Source organism: Mustela erminea, chromosome 12, assembly GCF_009829155.1.
Source record: "Mustela erminea isolate mMusErm1 chromosome 12, mMusErm1.Pri, whole genome shotgun sequence".
In the NCBI taxonomy this organism is placed as follows: Eukaryota; Metazoa; Chordata; class Mammalia; order Carnivora; family Mustelidae; genus Mustela; species Mustela erminea.
The window spans coordinates 3,486,765-3,510,805 of NC_045625.1; the positions used below are offsets into that span (position 1 = coordinate 3,486,765).

At 58.9% G+C, this 24,041-nt stretch overlaps 1 protein-coding gene and 1 long non-coding RNA gene across 6 annotated transcripts; both read right to left on the reverse strand.

The window, feature by feature from the left end:
* Positions 1 to 1,500: 1,500 nt before the first annotated feature.
* LOC116570361 lies at positions 1,501 to 3,575 on the reverse strand. The gene is made up of 2 exons (XR_004277408.1): positions 3,141 to 3,575; positions 1,501 to 1,685 (listed from the first exon to the last, which is right to left on the reverse strand). It is a non-coding gene; the product is annotated as an uncharacterized LOC116570361 (long non-coding RNA).
* A 9,029-nt stretch (positions 3,576 to 12,604) lies between these two features.
* Positions 12,605 to 23,557, reverse strand: GFI1B (growth factor independent 1B transcriptional repressor). 5 transcript variants are annotated; one of them, XM_032306768.1, is made up of 8 exons: positions 23,372 to 23,544; positions 22,911 to 23,294; positions 16,926 to 17,044; positions 16,395 to 16,529; positions 15,837 to 16,099; positions 15,175 to 15,312; positions 13,980 to 14,244; positions 12,605 to 13,494 (listed from the first exon to the last, which is right to left on the reverse strand). In XM_032306768.1, exons 3-8 carry the CDS (start codon positions 17,023 to 17,025, stop codon positions 13,316 to 13,318), a joined length of 1,080 nt encoding a protein of 359 aa, XP_032162659.1. In that variant the 5' UTR covers positions 17,026 to 17,044; positions 22,911 to 23,294; positions 23,372 to 23,544; the 3' UTR covers positions 12,605 to 13,315. The 5 variants fall into 5 exon arrangements, with proteins under 5 accessions (XP_032162659.1, XP_032162658.1, XP_032162661.1 ...); XM_032306767.1 differs by having other exon boundaries at positions 16,395 to 16,532; positions 23,372 to 23,542; XM_032306770.1 differs by having other exon boundaries at positions 13,980 to 14,145; positions 16,395 to 16,532; positions 23,372 to 23,511.
* Between the last annotated feature and the right edge of the window lie 484 nt (positions 23,558 to 24,041).

The window sequence follows — 24,041 nt, forward strand, 5'->3', positions numbered from 1 at the left end:
GCCCCCCCCCACCCGCTGGCCGCCTCACCCCTGCTGCCCTTCCCTATCGGCAGGGAGTCTGGGGGTCCAGCTCCCCCTGATTTTCCCGACGCCTTCCCACCAGACAGCTTTTGTACTCCCCCCCCCTCCAAATTCCTGGCAACCCCTCCCCGGGACTGCTCGCCTTTGCCCTACCCTGTCCCTCAGCTCAGGCTGACCTCTAAGAAGGGGTGTCCTCGCACTCTGAGGCCCCTGCATGGGGCACACTGGCTGCCCCCTGACCCTCCACCCCGTGTTCCCTGGCCTGACGGTGGGAGGCCGGGTCTCCTTGCCGGTTTCCCAGGGAGACAGACGTGTCATCAGGAGGGCTAAGGAAAGAGCCCCTCAGCATGCGACGGGGCACCAGCCTGAGCCTGGCTGGTCTGGGGGCTCAGGGACCCTCAGAAGCCAGGAGGAATGACCTGTGCAGTCAAGTGTGCCAGCATTTGGGGCCACAGCCTGGAAGAAGGGAGGGAGGGAGGGAGGGGGCAGAGGGTGCCGGGAGTGCAGGCGGAGATGCTGCTGGCTGGCCAGGGCCGTGGGTCAGGTCCCAGGAGAAAGGTCAAAGCCAGGACACCCCTCGACCGCGTGGGCGGGGCTTGCCTTCAGATTAGAAAGACTTTGGGCAGAAGTTCTTTTTTTTTTTTTTTTTTTTTAAAGATTTTATTTATTTATCAGAGAGAGAGAGGGGGAGAGAGCGAGCACAGGCAGACAGAATGACAGGCAGAGGTAGAGGGAGAAGCAGGCTCCCCGCCGAGCAAGGAGCCTGATGTGGGACTCGATCCCAGCACGCTGGGATCATGACCTGAGCCGAAGGCAGCTGCTTAACCAACTGAGCCACCCAGGCGTCCCTGGGCAGAAGTTCTTTAAAGTTCTACTTTGGACAAGACTGTGCCTCAGTTCTACCCCTGGGAGGGACACTTGGCACCCAGTGTTTACATGGGAAGTGCTCATAATGGACCAAGGGTGCCATTTGGGATGGGCCTTCCAGTCTGATCAGATCAGCCGGTGGGCTGGCAGGGCCCTTCTGTCTACCCAAGGGTGGGGGTGCTGCCCTCTGGTGCGGCTCTGGGCTGCGGTCCCTGGCGCCCTCTCACGGATGTGGGGGGCAAGGGGCCTAGGGTCATGGCCCGTGCAGGCTCAGGTCAAGGGGCAAAAGATTAGAAAGCACCCCTCACCCCCAGCCCCACCTGTCACAACCCCTGAGCCCTCACTGTGCATCAGCCCTTTCAGGATGGGGAGGACCAGGCCCATTCATTTGTCTGCCCACCCACCCAACCACCCACCCACCCACCCATCTAACCAACCACCGTCCACCCAACCACCCATCCATCCATCCATCCGTCCGTCCATCCTTCTAACCAACCACCGTCCACCCGTCCACGAGGCACACATCCGCCCACCCACCCATTCATCCACTGAAAGTATCTACGTGCCGAGTGCTGGGAAGCCGTGGAGGCCCGCACGGAACGTTCTCAGCGGTGGCACGTCCGAGTTATTTACTGACGGTCATGATCAGCATCACGTGGGATCGTCACAGGGACCCGCGAGTCGTGCCGGTGGGGGCTGAGGCTGGAATGGAGGAGTGAGTCGGTGAGAACTTGAGGGAACCGCCTTCCGGGCAGAGGGAGCCCTGTTCCAAGAGCCCAGAGGCAGGCAAAGCCCATCTGGGAGAAAGAAGAGAAGGGCGTGGGCTTCCGGAGCTGCCGCCTCTGGGTGCCCTGTGGCTAACCCCTGGGAGAACCCCCCGCCCCCCAGGCTCTCCCGCAGCCCTGCAGGTCCCTCGGGCTCCAGCCCAGATCAGGGCCCCCTGGCGTTGCTGGCCTCCGCGGAGGGGCCTCTCCACCTGGACTGCCAGCCATTCAGGCCTGGGCTCCTGTTCTCAAGCCTGTGTTCAGCAAACACCAAGGCCACACTGTAACCGTCAGCTTTTTACAGATCATACAATTTGCCATTTTAACCATTTGTATGTATACAGTTCAGTGGTGTTAAAAGTACCCACTTGATGTGGGGGTGGGGGACAGCCACCAGCACCAAAACACCCAAATCTCTCCCATCTGGCAAAACCGAAACTCTGGTCCTATTAAACCAGCTCCCCGGGGCGCCTGGGTGGCTCAGTGGGTTGAGCCGCTGCCTTCGGCTCAGGTCATGATCTCAGTGTCCTGGGATTGAGTCCCTGCATCGGGCTCTCTGCTCAGCGGGGAGCCTGCTTCCTCCTCTCTCTCTCTGCCTGCCTCTCTGCCTACTTGTGATCTCTGTCTGTCAAATAAATAAATAAATTCTTAAAAAAACAAAAAAAACAAAAAAACCAGCTCCCCATCCCCCCGCCCCGGCCCTTTTTGAGGCGGAGTAGTATTCCGGTGTAGGAATAGATCAGACGTGCACCATGCCTCTGGGAAGCCTCGTTCCTGGTTCAGCCCCTTGGGGCCAAGCACACGGCCAACAGGCAGGTGAGTTTTAGCAAAACTCTAGAGTGAAGGGAGCGTAGACCTCGTCTTGACCACCTCTCTTTCTGGTGCAACTCAAGGCCCCGGAGGAAGAAAGGGTTTTCCCCCAATGTCCCAGGGGGCTTCCGAGGAGTTCCAACTGGGGATTTAAACAGTCCACACTAGCTGGCCTCACCGTCCCCCGACGCATGACCTCTGCAGGCTTCCCCAGATAAAGCAGGAGAGGCAGCCAAACACTAGGACAGCGGGACATTTGGCCCTGTGTGCCGTGTACCGTGTGAGCCCTTGTCTGAAAGTCACTTCCATTCCAACCAGAGCCTCACCCCCCCCTCCTCTGGGCCTTGGATTAGAGACCAGAGTCTGTCTGGGGCCACTTGTGGGGGCCTTGTGCACGCCGGGTCTCCAGGGCAGCTCTCATTTTACAGACAAGCAATGGGCCCAGGGCAGAGAAAGGACTTGCCCCGGGTGACAGAGTCCAGCCTAAGGCCCGAGCTCAAAGCCCATCGTCTACACCGGCGGAGGAAGCCGGCTCTCACGCCCCAGCCTCCTCCCCATGTCCAGAGCTCTCGGGAGATGGAGTCGGGGCCCTAGGGCAGCCCAGGTCTGGCCCATCTCCAGCCTGGAGAGTCAGGATCACCTCTGAAGACATCCCCAGAGCTGATGTGGGGGCGTCACCTTTGGCCTATCCCTGTCCTCCCTGGGGGAGGCTCAGGCGCCATCAATGGCATCATGGCTCCTCCAGGCTCTTCCCGGCCCCCATGAGGACAGGTGCCTTCTCTTCCTCCGCACGGCTTGCAGGCCACGCCGGCGGGGGGCCCCGGGGGTGGCGGGCATCAGTGGGTACCCTCGGTGAACTTTCTGCGGAAGCCCCCGCCCTTCCCTTTCTGCTGTCCCTGCGAGGGGCGGAGACAGGACAGCAGCAGCACCCGTGGCTGCGGGTGCTTCCTCTGTGTCCCGCTGGCTGCGTGGTGGCGGGCCCTGGGCCCTCAGCCCTGGCAGGGCCACCCAACGGCCTCTCTCTCTCAGCCAGACTTCCTCGAGGCCAGGCCTCTGCACCCCACACCTGCAGCAGCCCCCCTCGGCTTTAGAAGGTTTATCTGCCAGAGGGGCTTTGAGGGCGGGGAGCAGGGCCCCTTATCTCCCTGCCAGGGCCCTGCCCTACGGTTGGGGCTTTGTAATCTGACATTGTGATTTTTTCACCCTTGTCCCTACCCACCCCCCACCGGGAGGGAAGATTTGCTGAATCATCCCGGGGAGGTGGTTGCAGGGGGCTGGGGGCGAGGCAGCTGGAGGGCAGTGATAAGTCTGAGGCCGGGCAGGGGGGCGCTGGGGGCCGGCCTGGAGGAAACCCAGGGCTGTGACGGTTTCCAGCTAAGATTGTTGGCTCCTGCAGAGCTGCCTCCCAGACACTCCGCTCTGGAAGCCCCAGTCTCCCTCCCAAAGGAGGCCAGAGGAGGACTGGGCCGCAGGTGGGCTGCCTGAGAGCCACAGGGGCCTGGCTGTGGGACCCTGAGCCCCCACAGGACGGCTCCCAGGACCATCTAAAGCACTCGAGCTTTATACATTGGGCCCTTGCGGCCCAAGAAGGGCACCAGCTGGCCCCCTAGACCCCCAGCAGGTTGGGAGTGGAGCCAGGGGCTGACCTGAGGCCTTTGTCTCCGAGGGCCTTAGTACCACTGGTTCCTTGGCTTGGGGCAGTCCTCCCCCACTTTGATGTATCAAACCCTTTTTTTTTTTTTTTTAAGATTTTATTTATTTATTTGACAGAGATCACAGTAGGCAGAGAAGCAGGCAGAGAGAGAGGGAAGCAGGCTCCCCGCTGAGCAGAGAGCCCGATGCGGGACTCGATCCCAGGACCCTGAGATCATGACCAGAGCCGAAGGCAGCGGCTTAACCCACTGAGCCACCCAGGCGCCCCTATCAAACCCTTTTTGTCTTTCAGATGTCTGCTTTCTCCAGGAAGACTCCTCCGGCCCCAGGGTCTGGGCTTGGTAGCCCCTTGGCCTCCTACAGTCCCCTAGGTGCCCCTTCTCCTAGGTCTTACCCCACCAGGGCCCAGAGTGCACACCCAGCGAATGCTGTGGAACGGAGATTCGGGTTGTCTCCTCCTGACCCCAAGAGTTTCCCTCTCTTGGGACTAAAAGTCTGAGATCTGCAAGACGGGAGGAGAGCCCCGGAGGGTGTGGGCAGGCCCCCGGCCCTGTCTCTGCCACAGAGCTGAGCCAGGGGCAGGGAGAGGTGGTCTCAGCCCGGGCCCTGCCCAGCCCTGCACGGTGCCTTCACTCCTCCTGCACGGCGGTCTGACTTTCAGACGTCTGGAAGAGACAGTTATGCCCCCAGCATTGGCAGTGGGCTGTTTACAGAGACAGGGGTCCTGCTGGACACCCGTCGTGGGAGGGTCTGGACCAGAGGCCAGGCTGGATGAGCCGGGACTTCCCCAGAATGCTCTCTGCTCCCTGATTTCTGATTCCCCCCAGAGTGTGGTAGGCGACCGCAGGCCGGGGCAGAGGGGTGATTGACGCCCCTGAGTCAGTGGCCACATCCCCTGCCGCTCCCAAAAGGGGCTTCTGGGGCAGGAAGAGCTGCCCGCGGTGGTCGCTTGGCTGCCTTCCTGCTGTCCAACTGAGCCCAGAGATAAGTCGTCGCTGGGCTGAGGGAGGCCTGGGGGCTCGGGCCTTCCCCAGAAATCATGTCAGGGTTCCTGGTGCGGAGGAAGGAGCCTGAGGGCCACGATAACCCCTTTATTTTTAAGAGCTCTGGGAGGAAGTCCCAAGTCACTCTGCAGAAATAGCTCCGAGCTCCATTCTGGTGTCCGTCTCCAGCTGTCAGCGGGGACAGCCCAGGAGAGGAGCCCGGGTCAGTCCTCGCGACAGCAGGGCGGACACCTGGGCCCTGGGAGCCCGTGGAGCCCGGGCCTGTCCTCCGAGGTCAGAGCCACCAGCCAGTCGGGAGCTCCTCGGAACAGCCTGTGGGAAGAGCAGTGGCTCCGGGCCCAGCTGTGTGTGCAGGGGCTGGCCCTGGTGACCGCCTGGGGACCTGCAAGTCACTTCACCCCTCCTCCACCCCCGCCTCCGTGTCCTCCCCAGGAACACTGGGGTGATGGTGCCTCGCCCATGGAGTCCCTTTCCGCGTGTGCTCGCCTCGCCGCCCGCAGTACCACGGTCTAGCTCATTGCCAGGAGCGCCCAGCACAGGCCACAAGGAGGAGGTGGGCGCCGCCTTTCTGTCTTCCTCCACTGCAGGCCGCGCCCCGTGTGGGGACCCTCGCCAGCCCCCATGTGCCCCACGGGCCCTTGCATGGGCAAGCTGCCCGGGGCCATGCCCACCCCTCGATCCCCTTCTTTGAGAGTTGGAGAGACCCTGGGGCAGACAGAGTCTAGAGACTCCCAAGGCCACGGGTGTCATTTTACAGAAGGGGAGGCCCTGAAGCGGGGGCCAGAGTGGTGTCGCAGCCTCCTGACACCTTGCCTGGGGCTCTCTCTGTCCCCACCTCTCTCTTACAGGAGGCAGCGACTAGCCCCTCTCGGGGAGGCCCGCCCGGGCCACCCGTGGGACGGGAGGTCCCCGTGTCACCCTCACTCCTGTTCTGTCCCTCCTCAGCGACCCCACTGAGCTCCAGGAGGACAGATGTGGTGTCAGAATACCCCACGGGCCTAGCTGGTGCCTGGCAGGTGGCACGCATCCGTCTGTGCCTCTGGAAGGTCATGGGCCTGGACCGTCACAGGGCACCCTAGGGAGCGTGGCCATCCACTCTGTAAACACAGACAGGCCTGGCCGTCCGCTGGTGCCCCAGGCTGGGCAGAGGCGAGGTCCCTGCTGGCTACCCCGCCCCCACGAGCTCTTGCTCTCTCTCTTGTCCCTCTTAAACGAATCACCTTTCTCCCCACCCCCCACCCCCTCCTGCCAAAAAACCCCCACATCATGGAAAACCCAGAAGAAGTCTTTCTAGAAAAGGGAATTTTAAAAATCTATGGTGATGCCGCCCTCGCCCCCCAGTGTAGCCCCGCAGACCTTGGGGTCTGCTTGACCCCCGATGGGTAGTTTTGCTGCTGAGGTCAGGCTCCCTGTGCCCCGAGCTAGGGCCGGGGAGCCGGACTCCGGCAGGAGTGGCTTCTCCGTACAGGTGGAGAGCTGGTCTTGGCGCCTCTCCCGACCTGAGGGTGTCATTCAGCCTCTCATCCCCACTACCCTTCGTCTACACTCGCTGAGACTCCGTTTCCTTTCGCCAGGCAGGGATGATGAGGTATTTGGCTCCAGGCTGGGCGTTTGGCGCCTGACCTGAGCCCGACTCTCACCCCGAGACTGCAGGTGGGAATAGGAAAGAAATGCCCTCCTGTTCCCTTATGTGTTCGGGGATAAAGAACCTTCCAGAAAAAGGCCTTGCAGAAGGGCTAGGCAGCATCAGCACCGCTCTGTGCCCGGGGAGAAGCAGGGTGTCCACTCTGCACCCGATGGGGCTAATCCTAGCTCCATTTGCGGGTGTGCCTGGGACGTTGAGGGTCCCCTCCAAGGAAGCCCAGGGGGCCTCTTCCTCCCTGGCTCTTGTCGTTGGGGTGAAGTGGTTGCAAGTCTCTCTCTCCCTCTCTGTCCTGCTCCCCTTTTCCCGCTCTCTGGGCCGCAGGCCCTTGATAACACTTGGAAGGCGCTATCAGCCGGGAGCGCCCTCCTGCCCTAGCCCACCGTCGCGCTCCTTACGGACGGTTGGCAGCAGGCAGCGTCTGATAAAGTTATCAGGCCAAGCCTGAGCTCCGCTGCTCTGTCCGCACTCCTGCCTCAGATTTCCCTCCTCCTGCTTTCCTGCCGCTGTTCCTCCTGCGTGGGAACCCCGCGTCCTGCCTGGCTCCGGGCGGGGGGCCCCTGGAAGCTGGACACCAGGGAGGTGGGTGGGAGGGAACAGCCCCCCACCAGGGCCAGGAGGAAGAGCTGCGTGTCTGGGGTCTGCTTCCGTTGCTCCCAAGCCAGGGGCCTCCCCTTCGGGGTCCCACCCCACCTGTCACGGAGGAGCCAGGGGCCCTGAGGGGGTCGACCAGCCATCCTAGCCTTAACTGGACACGGGCTAGGGGCTGGGCCCCAAGCTGAGTGTTGGGACAAAGGATTGGACCCAGTGCCCTCTGCGAGGTGGCTCGCAGGCTTGGGGGGCAGGGGCAAGGCCTCCAGCACTTGTCAGGAGAAAGGAACCGCCTGTGGTGCTGGGCACAGACGCATAAGGGAGCCCTGGGCCGGCAGCTGGGGGGAGGGGCGGGAAGGCAAACCTCAAAGCAGGGAAAGGATGTTTGAGCCGAGGGAGCCTTTTTTTACTGCCAGTGATAATGTTATCATGCGTGCCCACTACAGAAGAATAAAACACACACACTGAAAACTGCGGGGGAAGGAGTGCACACGACTCCTTTACTCAGCAGCAGCTCGTGGCGCGTCGATACGCTGCCGCTTATCCTCGCAAACTTCCTTCCGGGTGCGCGAGGGACCAAGTGGAATCGGGTGGTGATTTTCAGACCGCTGCTCCGCTGCAGACGCCGTGAACAGCTTCCTATGCTGACACATTTATTCTGCAAAATCTATTTTCTCTTCAATTTTTTCAGTCGAAAAATATAAACACACGCACACGCACACGCACACACACGCACGCACACACACAGATCCAAGTTTCCTTCGGAAATAGCCCCGAGGGTGCAGCCCAGACAAAGGCGGCTGTGATCGTTGGTTTGGTGGGTTCTCTTCAGATCCGTTTCCTTAAGGGTCTGCAAAGGTACGACACTGCCTTGTTGTTAGGGAACCAACGAGCTGTGCTGAAACAGGCATCTGGCTCCGGGCAGACCCCGGGGCCCCGGCAGGTCCGTCCTTCCAAAGCACCCAGGCCCATCTCAGTGGCTGGATGCAGCCCGTCGTCCGGACGCACCGCCGCTCAGGGTGGTTCCGGGCTTTCTCCCCCCACTGCCAGTGGGCTCCAGAAGATGCTCTTGCGGCTAATCTGAGCACCCACCCGTGACTATTTCCTTCACGAGAACTCCTGGAGTGACCTGGAGGTCATGGGCAGAGCACATGTGGCTGACAACTTTCAGGCACTGGAGCTGGGTTTGAAGCTGAGAGAGGGTTCCCGGGAGGCAAGAGGGCGCTCCTGGCAGAGGGAACCCTGTGGGCAAAGATGCGTGTCTGAGGCATTGAGAGTTCTCTGAAGGCCTTCCGGGAGGAAGACATTGCTGCTTGGTTTAGAATTCCGGGAAAGTGGCTCAGAATGACCTTGCCATTATTCCGTGTGTCTCCCCTTTCTTCTTGGGGAGCCCTCCACTCCCTGACCAGCCTGGGCCACACCGCCCGCCCACGCACCCGTCCACTGGGTCCTCTCTCTAAAGCTGAAATGTCTCTTGGGCTCCTTGCCTGCTCTCCAGATCAGTCAAGGGCTTGGGTGCCTTTAGAACATTCTGGTGGGTCTTGGGTCCCTTGTGCTGTTTGGGGCTGGCACCAGGCTCTGTCCCGCCATGAGTGGCCAGTGGGCTTCATAGACCTCTGGTCAGCCCAGATTTTCATCATTCTCTGGTCGCGTCTCCTGGATCCCCTGCCCACCCCCACCCCTTTATCTGCCCCGCTCCTTCCCTCTGAAGTGGTGTGTCCCCACATTGAGCGGGAGCCCATGCAGGGCAGTGGGGGCTAGGTCATGGGGAAGGGCTAGGGCTTCATTTGAGGGGATGGAGGCATGTACATCTGGTTTCTCGGGAACGTTCAGAATAGGTCCTATTCTTCTAGATGCTTCCACTTCCTCCCCTGCCCCAGCACCAGGCCCTGCCTCTTCACCTCAGTCCCTCTCCTTCTTCCAGACCACCCCGCCTCACTCTCTGGGGGGACAGGCGGGGACAGGCCGGGACAGGCCGGTGTCCACTCAGCCAGCACAGAAGCCTGGGCTGACCCTGGAAGACGCATTTCCATCGTTATCAGTTATTTCCATGGAGGGTTCTGCTGGGCACCTCCCACTTTGTCCGTCAGGGGCCCGGGTCCCAGCTGGGGCCCCGGCGGGCTGCCGTGTGGGATGTGGCCACGTCCCGGGGTGATGTGGCCTGACGCTGCCACCGCTAACTGGACATTTTATCTGAACATTAATTCAGTTGTTGCATTCCGTTCCCTAACGCAGCTGATTTATTTTAGTATTAAAGCGTGCTCTTAACATTGCTAACTTTGTTACCCACTGCTGAGCAAATTGCTGTGCCGGTGCAGCTGCTGGGGACATCTGGAGGTCTCCCGAGGCCCAGCCGCAGCCCCCCAGCCCTCAGCTGGGCCAGGGAGCGGTCACCCTGTCATTTCGGAGGCCACGACATGCCCTGGATTCTATATAAAGAGAGTCCCCTAGAGTTGTGCCATCCGTCCCACAGCCCTGGGGGAAAGGCCACTAGCCTGGCTTCCGAGGGACCTTGTTGCTAATGGGCAGTGTGACTTGGGCCAGGTCCTTCCCCTCTGGGTGTCTGTCCCCTTACGTGGCAGAGGCAGGCCGTGGGCGGTCACCACAGGGCTTGACAGTGCCTTTCCAGTTTACACATGTTCACTCGGTGGGGACTTCAGAGCAGATAGGCAGCAGAAGGGGGGTGGCAGGTGGCGGATAAGACCCTGACGTTCCTGTGCACACCTGCCGAGCCCCCTGCTCCTGACAGAATCTGGACGGGGCGCTCATGGCCTGCAAAGTGCTGGCCTCTGTGAGCCTCCTCCAGGGAGCGCAGCCCTGCCCTGACGCCTGTCCTTCCTGTGACAGCCCTGGGAGGGCTTGGGGTTGGGAAGGGGCAAGCGGCTTTACTCTCAGGCTCAGGGCACACGCAGAGCAGCCCACAGTCCCTCACGGGAGCCCTGAGCCGGGGCCTTCCATATGGGGCTGAATCCTCCCCCGGGACGCAGGGTTCATTTGCCCCACCCTGGCCTCCTTTCTCAGCTATGTGCAAATGGGGTTCTGGCCTCCAGGGCTCCGAGGCTGCTGTGGCCCCCAAACCCCACAGCGTGGGGGCCCTCGGGGGGGGGGAGCTGATCGTTGGAGCCTCCGTGGACGAAGAAAGGCGCATTGTCTCAGCCAGTTTCTCTTCCTCGCCCTGCCCTGCTGCAGAAGTGGCCAAAATCCTAATAGTGGCGTGGTTTTGTTTAGCAAACAAAGAGCATGCAAAGCAGTTCCCATCCGTGTGTGTGTGTGTGTGTGTATGCACGCACACGCGCGCACGCCCAGCACCCTTCCTTGTCCCTGACACCCAGGCCTGGCCCCGATGTGTGGCTCCCTGTCTCTGGGCTCCACTGCGTCCATGGAGAGGAGGAGAGGAGGGAACATGTGGTCTCCAAGGCTCCCACAAACGGGGAGCCTTCAGAGGAGGCCAGACCACACCCCTGTGCAAATCCCAGCCCCCTACCCCTGCTTCTGCGTGCCTGATGGGGCACTCTGCCTGGAGTAACAGAAGGAGCCTCTGGAATGAAGCAGAGTAGGGGTCCTGCCTGGCCAGACCCCCAGCTGGGGAGACGGGAGGTTGCCACGCCCCCCAGAAGGCCTCAGAACCCCACAGATTCACAGCAGAAGAACGATCTCTGGGGAAGCATCTGTGTGTGTCTTTGGGAGGAAGGTCAACAGAGGCTCCAAGACCATCTTGCCTTGGAATCAGATTCTAATCCCAGCTCTGCCTTTTTTTTTTTTTTAAGATTTTATTTATTTATTTGACAGAGAGAAATTACAAGTACACTGAGAGGCAGGCAGAGAGAGAGAGAAGGAAGCAGGCTCCCTGCTGAGCAGAGAGCCCGATGCGGGACTTGATCCCAGGACCCTGAGATCATGACCTGAGCCGACGGCAGCGGCTTAACCCACTGAGCCACCCAGGCACCCCCCAGCTCTGCATTTGCCTGCTGCATGATCTTGGGCAAGCTGGCCAACCTTTCTGAGCCTCCAATAACCCCCTCTGAAAAATGGGGTAATGATACCTTCTTTGCAGAGGGTTGTGCGGGTTCAAGACGATGTGTGGGAAACCTGCACTCCGGTCAGTACCTGGAAAGACTCATTTAGAAGTGCCTGGTGGGGGGACCGGGTGTGGGCTTTGTGCTGAGGGCACCGGAGACTGCCTTCTAGCAGAGGACAAAGTGACACATGTAACTCCCATAGCAGGTTCAGTGGGTCCTGAGCTGTAAGCGGGGAGCCCGAGGAACTCTGCTCTCAGAGCTGGGAGAGCCTTCAGGTGGAAGCCAAGGGAGGCTTCCTGGAGGAGGCAGCATTTCAGCGAGCCTCAGAGGATGGGCAGGACTTCAACAGCGGCTACTCGTGGCCAGCCAGCACTTAGCACGTGCTCAGCCCTGCTCACTGCTGTGCACGCGTGGTCTCGGGGAAACTTCCCAATGGACGAGGAAGCTCTGTCACATCATACAGCTAGTGGAGGGTGGCACCAAGCTTAAGCGAGTCCTATTTCAAAGTCCCTGTGGGCATATAAGTCTCTAGGGATTAGGACGAGGATGGCATCCTTGGGGGCCTTCATTCAGCACTGGACGGTGATTACATCGAGAACTTTGAGATGGGAAGATGACCCTGGATCATCCCACCGAGCCCCATGGGGTCACAGGGGTCCTTCCAAGAGGAAGACAAGAAGGTCCGGCAGAAGAGTGAGGCGGGTGGTGGAAGCAGAGGTCGGAGCTACCCGCTTTGGAGAAGGATGAAGCGGCCACGGCCTCTCCTGTAGGAATGCAGCCCTGCCCCCACCCTGGGTTTTGCTCCCAGGACTCATTTTGGGTTTCTGACCTCCAGAACTGGACCGGGATAAGCTGTATGGTTTTAAGCCACTACCCCTACGGCAATTTGTTACAGCCGCCAGCGGAGACTGATACAGCCCCCGAGGGCAGGAGCCTCGCCCCAGGGGGCCCCTTCGCTTCTGTTTCCTCACTTACCAGTTTGGTCTGAGTCCACCTCTCCCAACCTCTCGGCCAGCAACTCCAGAGCTTTCTCTGACTTTTTTTTTTTAAGTTTTAAATTTTTTAGTAATTTCCGCACCCAATGTGGGGCTCGAACTTAAAACCCTGAGATCAAGAGTCACGTGCTCAACCGACTGAGCCAGCCAGGTGCCCCAGCTTTCTCTGCCCTTCCAAGCCCCCTACCATCCCTCCCCAAACCCTAACTTGCACCCAAGAGACACTTAATAAACACTGGTCAAGAGTAAATAAATCTGTGTCTTTATTTTTATTTTTTATTCCTGAGAGCATGACTGCTTGTCTCTCCAGCCCCTTGGCCTGAAAGCAGAGCCAGAACCCTAGGGACCAGCTGCGGGCCAGTCAGAAGTGGGGGGCAGCCGGCACATCTGGCTGAAGCAGAGGGGAATGAGGCCTCCCATTGGGGCAGGAAACCGCTCTGGCTGTCCATGGCAGAGACCCATGCTGTCCATGAAAGAGACCCACTCAAAACCAGGTTCCAGCACAGTGGGCAGCAGGCAGGGGGAATTTCTGTTTGGAATCCTATTCTGGACTATTCTCGACATCCTTGTTCGCAGGGGGCTCTGCTGGCTTCCTGGGCTCTGCCCGGGGGAAGTAGCCCAAGCTCTTAGACTTCTAAACAATCTCAACTCAAAAAAGACCCAGCCCAGTTCCCATATTTTACAGCAGGAAAACATTGGTCCAGAGGGAAAGCAGCTTGCTGGAGGTCACACAGCAATTCTGTGAGTCTCAAACCAAGCTGAACGGTTCCTGCCCAGCACTGACTCCGGGAGACCCGGGATCTAGGCACAGGAGCCTGGCCTCCCTCTGGGTCAGGGGACCCCAGGGCACGCTGCCCAGGAGATGGGGGATCTCGGCGCAGGAGGGTGGCCTCCTCCTGGGTGACGGGACCTCAGGGCAGCCTGGCCAGAGCCTGGGGCAGGTGCAGCCTCACTTGAGATTGTGCTGGCTTTCCCGGTGCCGCCGCAGGTCCACCTTGCGCTGGAAACCCTTGGTGCACAGCTCGCAGCTGAAGGGCTTGAAGCCAGTGTGCTTGCGGCTGTGGGTGATGAGGTTGGAGCTCTGGCTGAAGGCCTTCCCGCACACCTGGCACTTGTGGGGCTTCTCACCTGCGGGGCAGCAGGGGCCGCGTCAGGGCTGTCGGCGCCAGGCCCGCTGCCCGGCCGCCCCGCCTTCGTGCTCCGGACTGGGCCGGGTTACCTCGGCCTGACATGCGCTTTAGAAAAGAACTACGAAAGGGAGCCAGGAACACAAGGCCCCTGGTTGCACCCCGGGCAGGCAGGGACCGCGTCCAGGAGCCGAGCAGGGAACGAGGGGAGGAGTGAGCAGACGGCGAATCCACCTGCTGGTCTCACTCCCCCCGCGGTCACACTGGGGCTCCTTCCTTCCCGGGGTTTTTCCCACGCAAAGTGTAGTTAAGGAGCGCCCAGCCCCCGGCGTGGAGGGGAGCGCCCCTCGCTTTGTAACTTGAGCGCACCCCTGCCTGCAGCGGGGCCTTTTACGCGTGGGATGGGGGGGTGCGGGGAGAGGCGGCTTGGGCCGTGCGGTGCGGCGCGGCCGGGGAGCCCCGGGGCCGGCGAGGGGCGCGCCTCACCCGTGTGGATGTAGGTGTGTTTCTTCATGTCGGACTTCTGGTGGAAGCGCTTGCCGCAGAACTGGCAGGGGTAGGGCCTCGTGTCCGAGTGGATGAGCAGGTGCGTGGACAGGGTGGACGAGCGTTTGAAGGCTTTGCCGCACATCCGGCACTCGAAGCTGCGCTCCTGCCGGAGGAAACGACGCCCCGGGGGGTCAGGCGAGGGCGGGGCCTCGAGACCCGGGACTGCCACGCCGGGCGCAGGTCCGGGCCCTGCCGGGATCCCCTGAGGAACAGGACACTCGTTGGGGGGGCCTCGAGAACGGGTCCTGGCAGAGCAAGACCCAGAGACCCCCATTTCTGCATCCCAAGAGGGGGCACCGAGGCCTGGGGCCTGAGATGCCTCCTCCGGGCTTTCCCCTGCAACCTTCACAGTATCCCATGCAAAATGAGCCTCACCACGGGTTTGTTGACTGACTGATAGAGCGACTGACCTGGGACATGGTCATGGGCTTTGCAAGGCTTTGGTTAAGAGTCTGTATTATTGGGACCTGTTTCTGGCTTCTGCCACTTCGAGGCTGCATGACCTTAGACAAGTCATTTAACCCCTTGAGACTCAGTTTCCCCATCTGTACATGAGAACAGCAGTCATGAGCTCAGAGGGTAGAGAGCTGAGCCAACCACTAGCATGGGGTGAGCGCTCACAGCTGAGAGCTCTCATGGCCCTACCCCGCCTCTCCTGGTGTTAGCAGCTCAGGTCATTTGGGGCACTTTCCCTGGAATGGAATATTTGAGAAGCTAAGTGGGACAAGAGGGTCATTTAAGCCTGACTCCAAGATCCTAAAACTCGAAGCCGGGGACCCTGGCTCTGCGCACACAGCCCACGCCGATCATTTCTGAGCATCTCCCTGGGCCAGGAGCCCTCCCCGCAGCACACTTGGTCCACCGGGGAGGGAAGTCAGTTAAGAGTGGGTGTTGGGCAACGATAAGGTAACTGGCCCTAAAGCACGATTATTCATTATCAAGAACAAGGTAAAGTATGTATGATATAATAATTTTTAAAAGAGGGTTTTGGGGACCCAGAGGAGGGAATAAAGGACCCCCGATCTGTGTCGCCCTCAGGGGCAGGGTGAGGGGTCCGGCCACAGCCCCGAGGCTTCCTGTGGGAGACACAGAGGGAGGTGGGGGGGTGTCCTGGGCTTGGCCTGCTGCCCACCTGGGAGTGGACGTGCGTGTGCTGCTCCAGGCTCACGGCGTGGCCGAAGGTTTTGCCACAGACGTCACAGGCGAAGGGCCGGGTCCCGCTGTGGGAGCGGCGGACGTGCACTTCGAGCCCGTGTGGAGTGGAGAACACCTGAGGGCAGGGGGCAGAGCATGAGGCCACTGGGGGCTGAGGAGAGGGAGATGGGCCTGGGGTCCCAAGGCCACCCCTAGCCCCTCTACACCCAGGCACAGATGGGCATAAAGCAGGAGAAGCACCAGAGTGCCGATTCCGCTGGAACTGCTGTGTGTCCTGGGAAGGTCCCTTTCCCTCTCTGTGGTTTGGATTCTTGTCTAGAAAACGGGGGCTGTGGGAGCATGTAAAAGGCCCTTCCTGGCCCTAGCTAGGGGCTGAATGGCTGGAAGTCTACCACAGTCGCACGTGAAGGCTGGCACCGACGTCAGATTGCTGTGTGCTCTGGGACCAGTGATGCAGCCTCGTGGAGCCTTTTGTCCGCATCCCCGGGCTCAGCGAACCACGGTGAGGACGAGCATTCTGAACCCTCGGTCCCACCGAAGGACCCAAGATTCACAGCACAGGGAGCACCCCGCTGCCAGGGACCCGGGGAGGGGACACGGAGCAGGGCCCACGACCCCGCCCACACCCCAGCTGCCCACCTTGTTGCACTTGATACAGTGGTACGTGTCTATGCCCGGGGAGCAGCGGAGGCTGAAGTCCAGGGGCGGCTCTGTGCTGGGCACCAAAGGGCTGCCGTACAGGCTGACGGAGCGCTCGAGGAAGGCAGACTGCATGGTGGAGGCGGCCTGCCGGTAGCTGTGGCCGTAGGACGAGGCCAGGGCATCCCAGGAGAAGCTGGGCTTGTAGAACGGGGGTGAGTCGGAGTCCCTGTCCTGGGATCGGGGCATTACAGCAGGGCCCTCTGCGGAGAGTGGGACACACGTATGGTGCTGATTCATTGAAACTTAGGGCACTGCTCCCTACCTCTCTCCACCTACTGACCTCAAGCTGACGGCTGTGGTGTGTAGCCCCAAACACTGACTGTGGGAGAGGGTCTGGGTCCAAGCAGAAGCTGGAGAGCCCAGACTGTATCCAGATGGCCTTGTCGGTCTATCCTGACTCCGTAACTCCTAGGATCCCTGCTTCCATGAGCCCATCCCCCCTCCATTCCACTCGCACTGGCTGGTGGGGAATGGCTGGGGTCCCTGCTGGGGTACCTGGCACCAAGGGCGTCCTGGTCATGCTCTGGTCCAGCTCCAGCTCTGACTCGCGTTTGAGGTCAGTCCAGGTCAAGCAGTGGTTTGGGAACAGGGTGCTGAAGACAGGATCATTGCTCAGGACTTGGTCCCTGGCTGCTGTGGGGAGACGAGACCATCCGTGACACCAGGGGACCCAGGGACGCACTTGCTGCTGCCCCCAGACGCTCGTGTGCGTGGGCCCTGCCCGGGATAGTGGCAGCAGGGTGGAGGCCGAAAGGAACCCCTCGCCAGGGAGAACTCCTGGCCCAGTGCTAGCTTTCTGAGCACCCAACAGCTCTAGATGTTTTCTGAGTCTGGTTAGGACTGACCAGCTCCAATCCTGATGCTCCCACCATCTCAAGGGGTCAGAAGAAAGGGATTCATTCATTCATTCTTCATTCATTCAACACATTTACTGAGCTTCTGCATTTGCAGAAGGGATGCCGCCGCCTCCCCCACACAGGGGGCAGGGAGCCCTGGGTGGGTGCCACAGGGGGAGAGCTGACTCACCGGGGCTAAGGGCAGGAGGCCAGACCGGGTCATCTTCCTGGACGCGGGGCTGATGGTAGGTGTGAGCTTTCTTGCTCTTTACCAGGAAGGAGCGTGGCATGGTAAGTGTGCGCCCACACCTGTGAGGGGAAGAACAGTTAGGAAGGGCCACAGCCTCTGTATTTTAGAGCCTTTTCCTGACACCGGATTCCACTGTCCTGAGTTCAATGGTGCCCCCAGAAGCGCCGAATGAGTGTTGAATGAATGAATGAATCCCTCTCTTCTGTCTTCCCAGAACCTGTGAATGCGATCTTCTGCAGAAACACGGTCTTTGCAGATTTTACCTAAGATGAGGTTAGCCTGAGTTAGGGCGGACCCTACGCCCAGTATGTCCGGGGTTCTTATAAGAAGCGAGAGCCTTGGGCCCAAAGACACAGACGCACAGGGAGAACACCGTCTGGAGGCAGGAGCAGAGCTGGGAGGGTTGCGCTTATGAGCCGAGGAGCCCAGAGGATCGCTGGTTCCACCAGAAACCACAAGAGAGGCTCGCGACGAACTCCCCGAGAGCCTCCAGAAGGAACCGACCTTGTGGACACCTTGAGTTGGGACCTCTAAGACTCCAGAAACAAATTTTGTGTTGTTTGAAGCCTCCTGGTTTCTGGTAGTTTGCTGCAGTGGCTACAAACCCTAACCTCCCCCCATGCCTCCCTCGCTAGGAAATTAATACGCCCGCCTTCTAGAACACCCCCACGGTCAGTCTTCTACCCACATGCCCTGAATCGCACCGAGAGCAGAGAAGGAAGGACAGGGGTGTCTTCAAATATGACACACGGTGGTCCCCCCATCCAGAAATCTGCATTCGCGCCCCTGAGGGAGCAGCACTCGGAGGCCATGGAAGGAGCGGTCGGAGCTGGGGTATGAGCCGGATGCTTAGGCTCGCAGCTCACCCACTGTGCACTTTGGGGCAGACACTTGACCTCTCTGGGCCGACTCCCTTTTCTGTAAGGCACAGCATCCAGGCTTCTCTCTCTCTGAGTGGGGGTCGAGGAGGGGGTTGCAGTTGCATGTGGGGCTCAAGGCCTGAGAGGACTCCCCCATGTCACCCCGCTGGGAAGCCGGAGGGCATTTTGTGCCTGTGGTGGAAGAGGCTAGTGTCTGGCACCTGTGAGAACGAAGCAGTGGGCAGCCCAGCTCAGCTCAGTGGTCACCGGACCCACTGCTCAGGGGGTGGGGGAAGACACGGAAATCAGGAAAGGGACCTGCTTTCTGTCTTGGGTGGGGGTTGGGCGGTGGCAGAGCCAGACCAGCCTGAACACCTTGACACTTGCCCCCACCCCCCCTGCCAGATGTTACACGTCCTTAAGGCTCTGCTGAAGGCTCCTGGGAGACAGAGAACATCTGAGTGGTCCTCTCTCCTCCCCACCCCCAGGCCAGGCCCAGGCAGGAGTTCAGGAAATACTTCACCAATGCCATTCCTGGTGGCTCCTCTGCTGGTCCCATTCCCAGACCTCAGAGCTGGAGCCCCTTTCCCCAGGCCAGCCGCCCTGCAGGGCTGCAGGGACCGTAGGGCCAAGCGCGGGAAAAGGATTACAGCTGCTCCAACAGCAGCCAGGGCTGGGTGATAAGGCCAAGGGAAGAGCTGGCTGGGAGGAGGCAGATTAGAGAGGGCAGCCTGGAGCCCTGCCTTTGGAGCAGGCCCAGGGAGTCGCCCCTTCCCCCCAGCGTGACCCCAAGCCAGGCAGGAGAGGGACGCCTGGCTGTGCCCAAATCAAAAGCCATCTTCCTGGCCGTGTTGGGGCAGGAAGGACCTCTGCTACAAAGAGGCGTGCGAAGTGCTCAGCCTGGTGCTGGGGCCGCAGGACCCTGAGCAGGTGATGGCATCACAGCCTGCAGGAGAAGAAGCTTCAGGAAGGCAGGCACAGCCCACGTCCTGTCCTGTCCTGTCTGGTTGCAGCCCCAGGACCCCGCCCACAGCAGCTGTGCTCTGAGGACAGGGATGAGCCCGGGACCAGGAGCAGGGACACGCTCCAGGCTCTTCGCCTCTGGGATCTGAAAAGAAGAGGTGGGACTTGCAGGGGTCCAGTCCAGCTGTCAGATTGTGCCCTTCCTGGGCTTGCCTGGCCTCCTCTCTCTCTCAGGCTTGTCGGGAAGCCCGCGGTGGCCTTATCTGCCAGGGGCAGTCTTCCTCTGCCTCCTCCCCCTCCCCCAGGGCTCCTCTTACCCCCTTTGCTTCCCCCTTCTAACTCTTGGCTCCAGGAATCCCTTAAGGAGGCTGGACCCTGGGCAAAGCCAGAGGAGACCCACACATGCCAGGGGAGGTGGGGTTTGTGTGGTCTTGCCCTTTTTTCTAGAGGAGGCTCTGAGGGCCACGGTCTCACTATCAAAAGATGATCTATTATTTTGTGCAGAGTATTTTAGTAGCAAGCCAAGGAGAACCGAAGCTAGGCATGGGACTGTTGGAATGGCCAGAGATATTTCTTGTAGCCAGGATCTGTGTAGCCTTAACTCCGTGAGTTCGGACCTGGGAGCTGAGTGGCTACTGCTCCATTTCACAAAGGAGGAATGTGGCTTGGAGACTGGCTCCTGATCCCAGGCAGATCCCAGGCTGCCCCCGGCCCCGCCTCCCGGCCTCTGTCGAGTGAAAAGACACGGGGTCAGCACTTGGCACAGAGGGAAGTCCGCCTATGTGCTAAGAACGGTGTCTAGGGCTCATGATGAGCGTTATGCCATCAAACTGACACCCACTGGGGCAAGGGTAGAGTGATTGTCTTCTGGGCTCACAGGGGAAACTGAGGCTGAGGGAGAAAAGTGGCTCGTTGAGGCCCTGTGTTCCTGTCCTGCTGGGACTTGACTCCTGGCCCAGGGCTCTTACCATCGGCACCTGGGGTCTTTCCAACCACCCATGAAGACGGACTGCCTGGGGCAGGGAGAGAAGGCTGGTTGGTGGGGCAAGATGATGGAAAAATCATATTCCCTTGATCGCTGTCTTTTCTAGAACCCACAAGCTGCACATGGGCTCCTAGAGAGTTTGGACGGAGAAGCAAGAGAGAAAGACCTCCTTCAAGAAGCTCTAGTTTTCCCTTGGGCTCAGAGCCTGAGGACACCATAGAGGTCAACTGCTCAGAAGTCAGGACAACACAAGTTCATGGATGCTCAGGGTCCGCTCTCCGGTTCCCTTCAGAGCCCCCAGTCTCCCACCCCCACTCCCTAGAATGTTCTCTCCACCAAGCCTGGCAGAGTGGCAGAGCCAACCCCAGGGCTTCCAGTCCTTAAGCTCCCCGTGGGGGCCGAACACACCAGGAGAACTTCCTTTTGGCTAGTGTATTTTAAAAAAAAAAAAAAAAAAAAAAGGGAACCAATCACCTATACTGTAGTTAATTAACAACCACACCGTTTTGATTCACATGGACCGTTCTGAGAAAGAGCACAGAGCACAGATTGTGAAAGAACCCAAAGATTTCTTCATGAAACAGGGGCCGTGATGGTATCAGTCTCCGGAAGGAGACTCGCTGTTAACATCTCTTCCAAACCCTCCATCCCGATAGAGGGTGGCCTGACCTCGAGTCAGAATCTCGGCCCCGCACCCCTACGTCCAGCTGGACTCAGAGCCACAGCCTGGTGACTCTGGCACAACAAGGTGCCACAGGCCTCCCGTGGGGCTGAGTCTGACCTTGTGACCTTGAACTTGGCCACGTCTGCCTCCCACCTGGGGCTTGGCTTTCCTATCTCTCAAAAGGGACCGTTGGACTAAGAGATTTCTAAACTTCCCTTTTGCTCTAAAATCCCATGCACATTTTGTTGACCTTCGGCACAGGACGGACCTACCTTGGCTGAGAACCTCATCACTCGGGTTCCCTTTTTGGGAGGGTTGGGTAAGACTGTTGTTTCTCAGAGTCAGTGACCGAGGACCCTATGGACTTCCTTTATATTTAAAGACGTGACTCAAACAAACAAACAAACAAACAAAAACCCCTTTCCACATAGTAGTTAGGGGAAATGGGTCTGTTTCATGTTAGGGGCCCCGGCAGAAAGGGGTCATTATTTTTATTTGAGATTTGCCAGCGGTTCTCAAATGTCTCCTCCTAAGTTCACAGACTGCAGTGTCACAAGAGAGTAAATCAACTTCTGAGTTTAGACCCAAAAGAATTGCAAGCAGGGACTCAGGCATATTTGGAACCCCCAATGCACAGCCGCGTGATTCCCAGTCACCAAAAGATGGGCGCATCCCCAGTGTCCATCAGCAGATGATGAAGAAATGAAATGCGGCATATCCATTTCGGATATGGCCTGAAAAAGGAAGACAGCCAGAGGCTAGAACATGGATAAATCTTGAGGACACCATGTAAGTGAAATATGCCAGTCCCAAATAGAGGGTTGCTGTAGGACCCGTCACTTATACGAGGTCCCTAGAGAAGTCGGATTCATAGAGACAGAAAGGACAGTGGTGAGAGCCAAGGGCCCGGGGCGGGGGTGGGGGTGGGCAAGGGAGGGGCGTTCGTGTTTAATGTGGACAGAGTTTCAGTTTGAGAAGGTGAAGACAGTTCTGGAGTTGGAGAGTAGGGACGGTTGCCCAACACTGAGTGCATTTAATGCGACAAAACTGTACACTTCAAAACGTTTAAAAAGATCATGGTCCCGGCATGTATATTTTACTACAAAAAGAGCAGAAACGAGTGAACAAAACATTTCCTGGACATTTCTGAACTGGAGCAGCTCCCACTGGTTTGAATTCCTGAAAACAAATGAACAAAAAACACCTCCCTCTAATTTAAGGAGGGGTAAGGTTTTCTGTTTTTTCTGAAAAGGGACGAGATCATAGGTGATCAGGCTATTTTCCTGGGAGCGATCTGATCTCAGAAGCTTCAGGAGTCCTCGTGGTCTCCAAGAGCACCCCAACCCCATCCACCCTCCCGAAAGCCTCGAGGAAATGTTCTGCGTTGGTTTTGAGTAACTCCATCCATCAAACCCAAGGCAGATATGGCTTTCTGATGCTTTCCAAGCACCTTCTGCAGGGCAACCAGCACACCGACCCCCCGAGTCTTGAGTTTGAAGACACCTCACACATCTTCTTCTTTAAAGGGTCTCTTGTGCACCAGCTCCAAGGAAAAGAAACTTGCCACCTCGCTAAGACTGAAATCTTCTACCCACTCATTGCCTGCTGAGAACTAGTCAGGAGGTGTGAGCCTCCGTGGGCAGGTACAACTTAGCTAGCTCCTATCAGATTCATGTCCGGAGCCTGCAAATTAATTTGCCCCCTCCAGGAAACTCATGAAAGCTGTGGACCTTCTCTGCAGAAAAATGTACACAAGCACATACCCACAGCTCTTCTGCAGATCACCCCCTCCCTTAACACGTCTTAGTTTAGGGTGGGCACCTCGCCGTAATGCCCAGACTCTAAACTCAGCCTTTTTCCTCCCAAAATTAGGTAGAAAAGACTGAGACGCTCCCTGCCCTTCTGCAGTCCTCCGGTTTCTGGGGGCTGGGGGCTAGGGGCTGGGAGTGGTGGACAAGGCGTTTTCCCTTCTCCCCTCATGGGGCCCTGGATGGGAGGGCACTCCCTCTCAAAGTGCCCCAGGAACTTGGGTGAAGGGCACTGGGGAGTATGGGTTGCTGGTGGTAGAACTTCCCTCAGAGTTCTCTCAATTTCACTCTGATCTTATAGACAAGGGAAGCTCGGGGTGATGGAGGGACAGGGCCACCCTAAGCCAGATGCCTGAATGAGCGTCACCCCACGCTCTGCCCAGGTCCCTGGGAGAGCTAGGGTTGAGGGTATGACCTCACACACACAGGTGATCCAGGTCAGACCTGACCCAGTTTTGGAAAAGCCCCTACAGGGCTCTGCCTCCCACTGCCTCCTCTCTGCTGGGTTCAAGGGCATCTTGTGGGAGAGATATCCCCGTCCCTTATTCTTCCTGTAACTGCCAAAGGGCCTGGGTGACCTGCCTGGAAACAATCTAAGTGAGACATGCAAATTTCAAAAGAAGAGGCTGGGATGACAGCACTCACCTGTCCCCAGCTCTGTCGTCTGTCTGGTCCTGGATGTGGTCTTGGTCTTGGTGGGAACCTCCCAGCCTCCGGGGATCGGTTCCACTCTGTCAACCTCGGACTCTCTGCTCAAATAGATACTTCTCCTTTTTTTTTTTTTTTTTTTTTAACTCTCTCTCTCACTCTCTCTGGTTTTTTTTTTTTTTTCCTCTTCTGTTCCCCTCCTTGATTTTCAATCTGATTATTTGTGTCAAAATCTGGCGGTGAAGGAACAGCCAATAGAGAGCGCCCGAGCGCGGGGCTGCATTTGCTTATCAAAGCTTCCCCGGGCTCCGACTTTGGGCTCCTGCCGGCCCTTCACCCCGCGAGCCTCGCTCTGCGCCCAGACATTGTAACGAACGCCTCCTGGAAGAGAAAGAAATGGCTAACTCATTCGGTTTTTAAACTTGAAGTTTTTTTTTTTTTTTTAAGCATTTATATACCTGATTTTGCATAAACTCGTAACTTTGTTTGTCTTTCCTTCCTTCCTCTGTCTCCGTCTGTCCCCCCTCCATCCTGAGCCAGGGGCAGCCTGCTCCAAAGCCACGGCAGACCGCCCTTAGAGAGGTCCCTCTTGTCCTTGCAGAGGTGGCCTTTGAAAGGAAGAAAAGCCGAGTTCACGCTTCCCCAGCCTGGACCCCGGAAGAGGTCAAGGAGCAGCCGAGGTGCGTCCGGGCGGCGTCGGCGGGCGGCTCAGCGCGCTCCGGCCCCCGCGGCAGGTGCACTGGCCGTCCCCGGCCCTGCGTGTGCCGCCATCTAGCGGCCGCGGAGGAGATGGCGGCGGCCCGCCTCGGTCACCGGGGAAGCGGGCCCAGCCCTGCTGGGCCCTCACATCCCATTTGGCACCGAGCCCCACCCCGCGACCCCCCACCTTCTCCCTCCTTTGCCCCTCGAGCCTGATTTATTTCAGGAGGATTTGCATAAGGGGAGAGCGCACAGAGCGGGGCACTGTTAGGCTGATTTGCATGCTCTCGCAGCCCAGGGCTGGGGAGATTAGGTTTCCCGAGACAAGAAAACAAGTTTGGCCATGGGAAGCCCCTTCTTAAACTGCAGATCCGCCGGGCATGAGGAGAAAGGGGGTTTCAGGTGAGGCTCCTCTGCGGCCGGGTCCAG

Excerpts from the sequence above, each read along its gene's own strand:
- GFI1B (XM_032306767.1), bottom strand. The coding sequence starts at position 17,025 with ATGCCACGCTCCTTCCTGGTAAAGAGCAAGAAAGCTCACACCTACCAT. Across the intron at positions 15,313-15,836 it reads ACTGTATCAAGTGCAACAAG|GTGTTCTCCACTCCACACGG; the intron begins GTGGGCAGCTGG and ends CCCTGCCCTCAG. Across the intron at positions 14,245-15,174 it reads ACACGCACGTCCACTCCCAG|GGGATCCCGGCAGGGCCCGG; the intron begins GTGGGCAGCAGG and ends CCTGTTCCTCAG.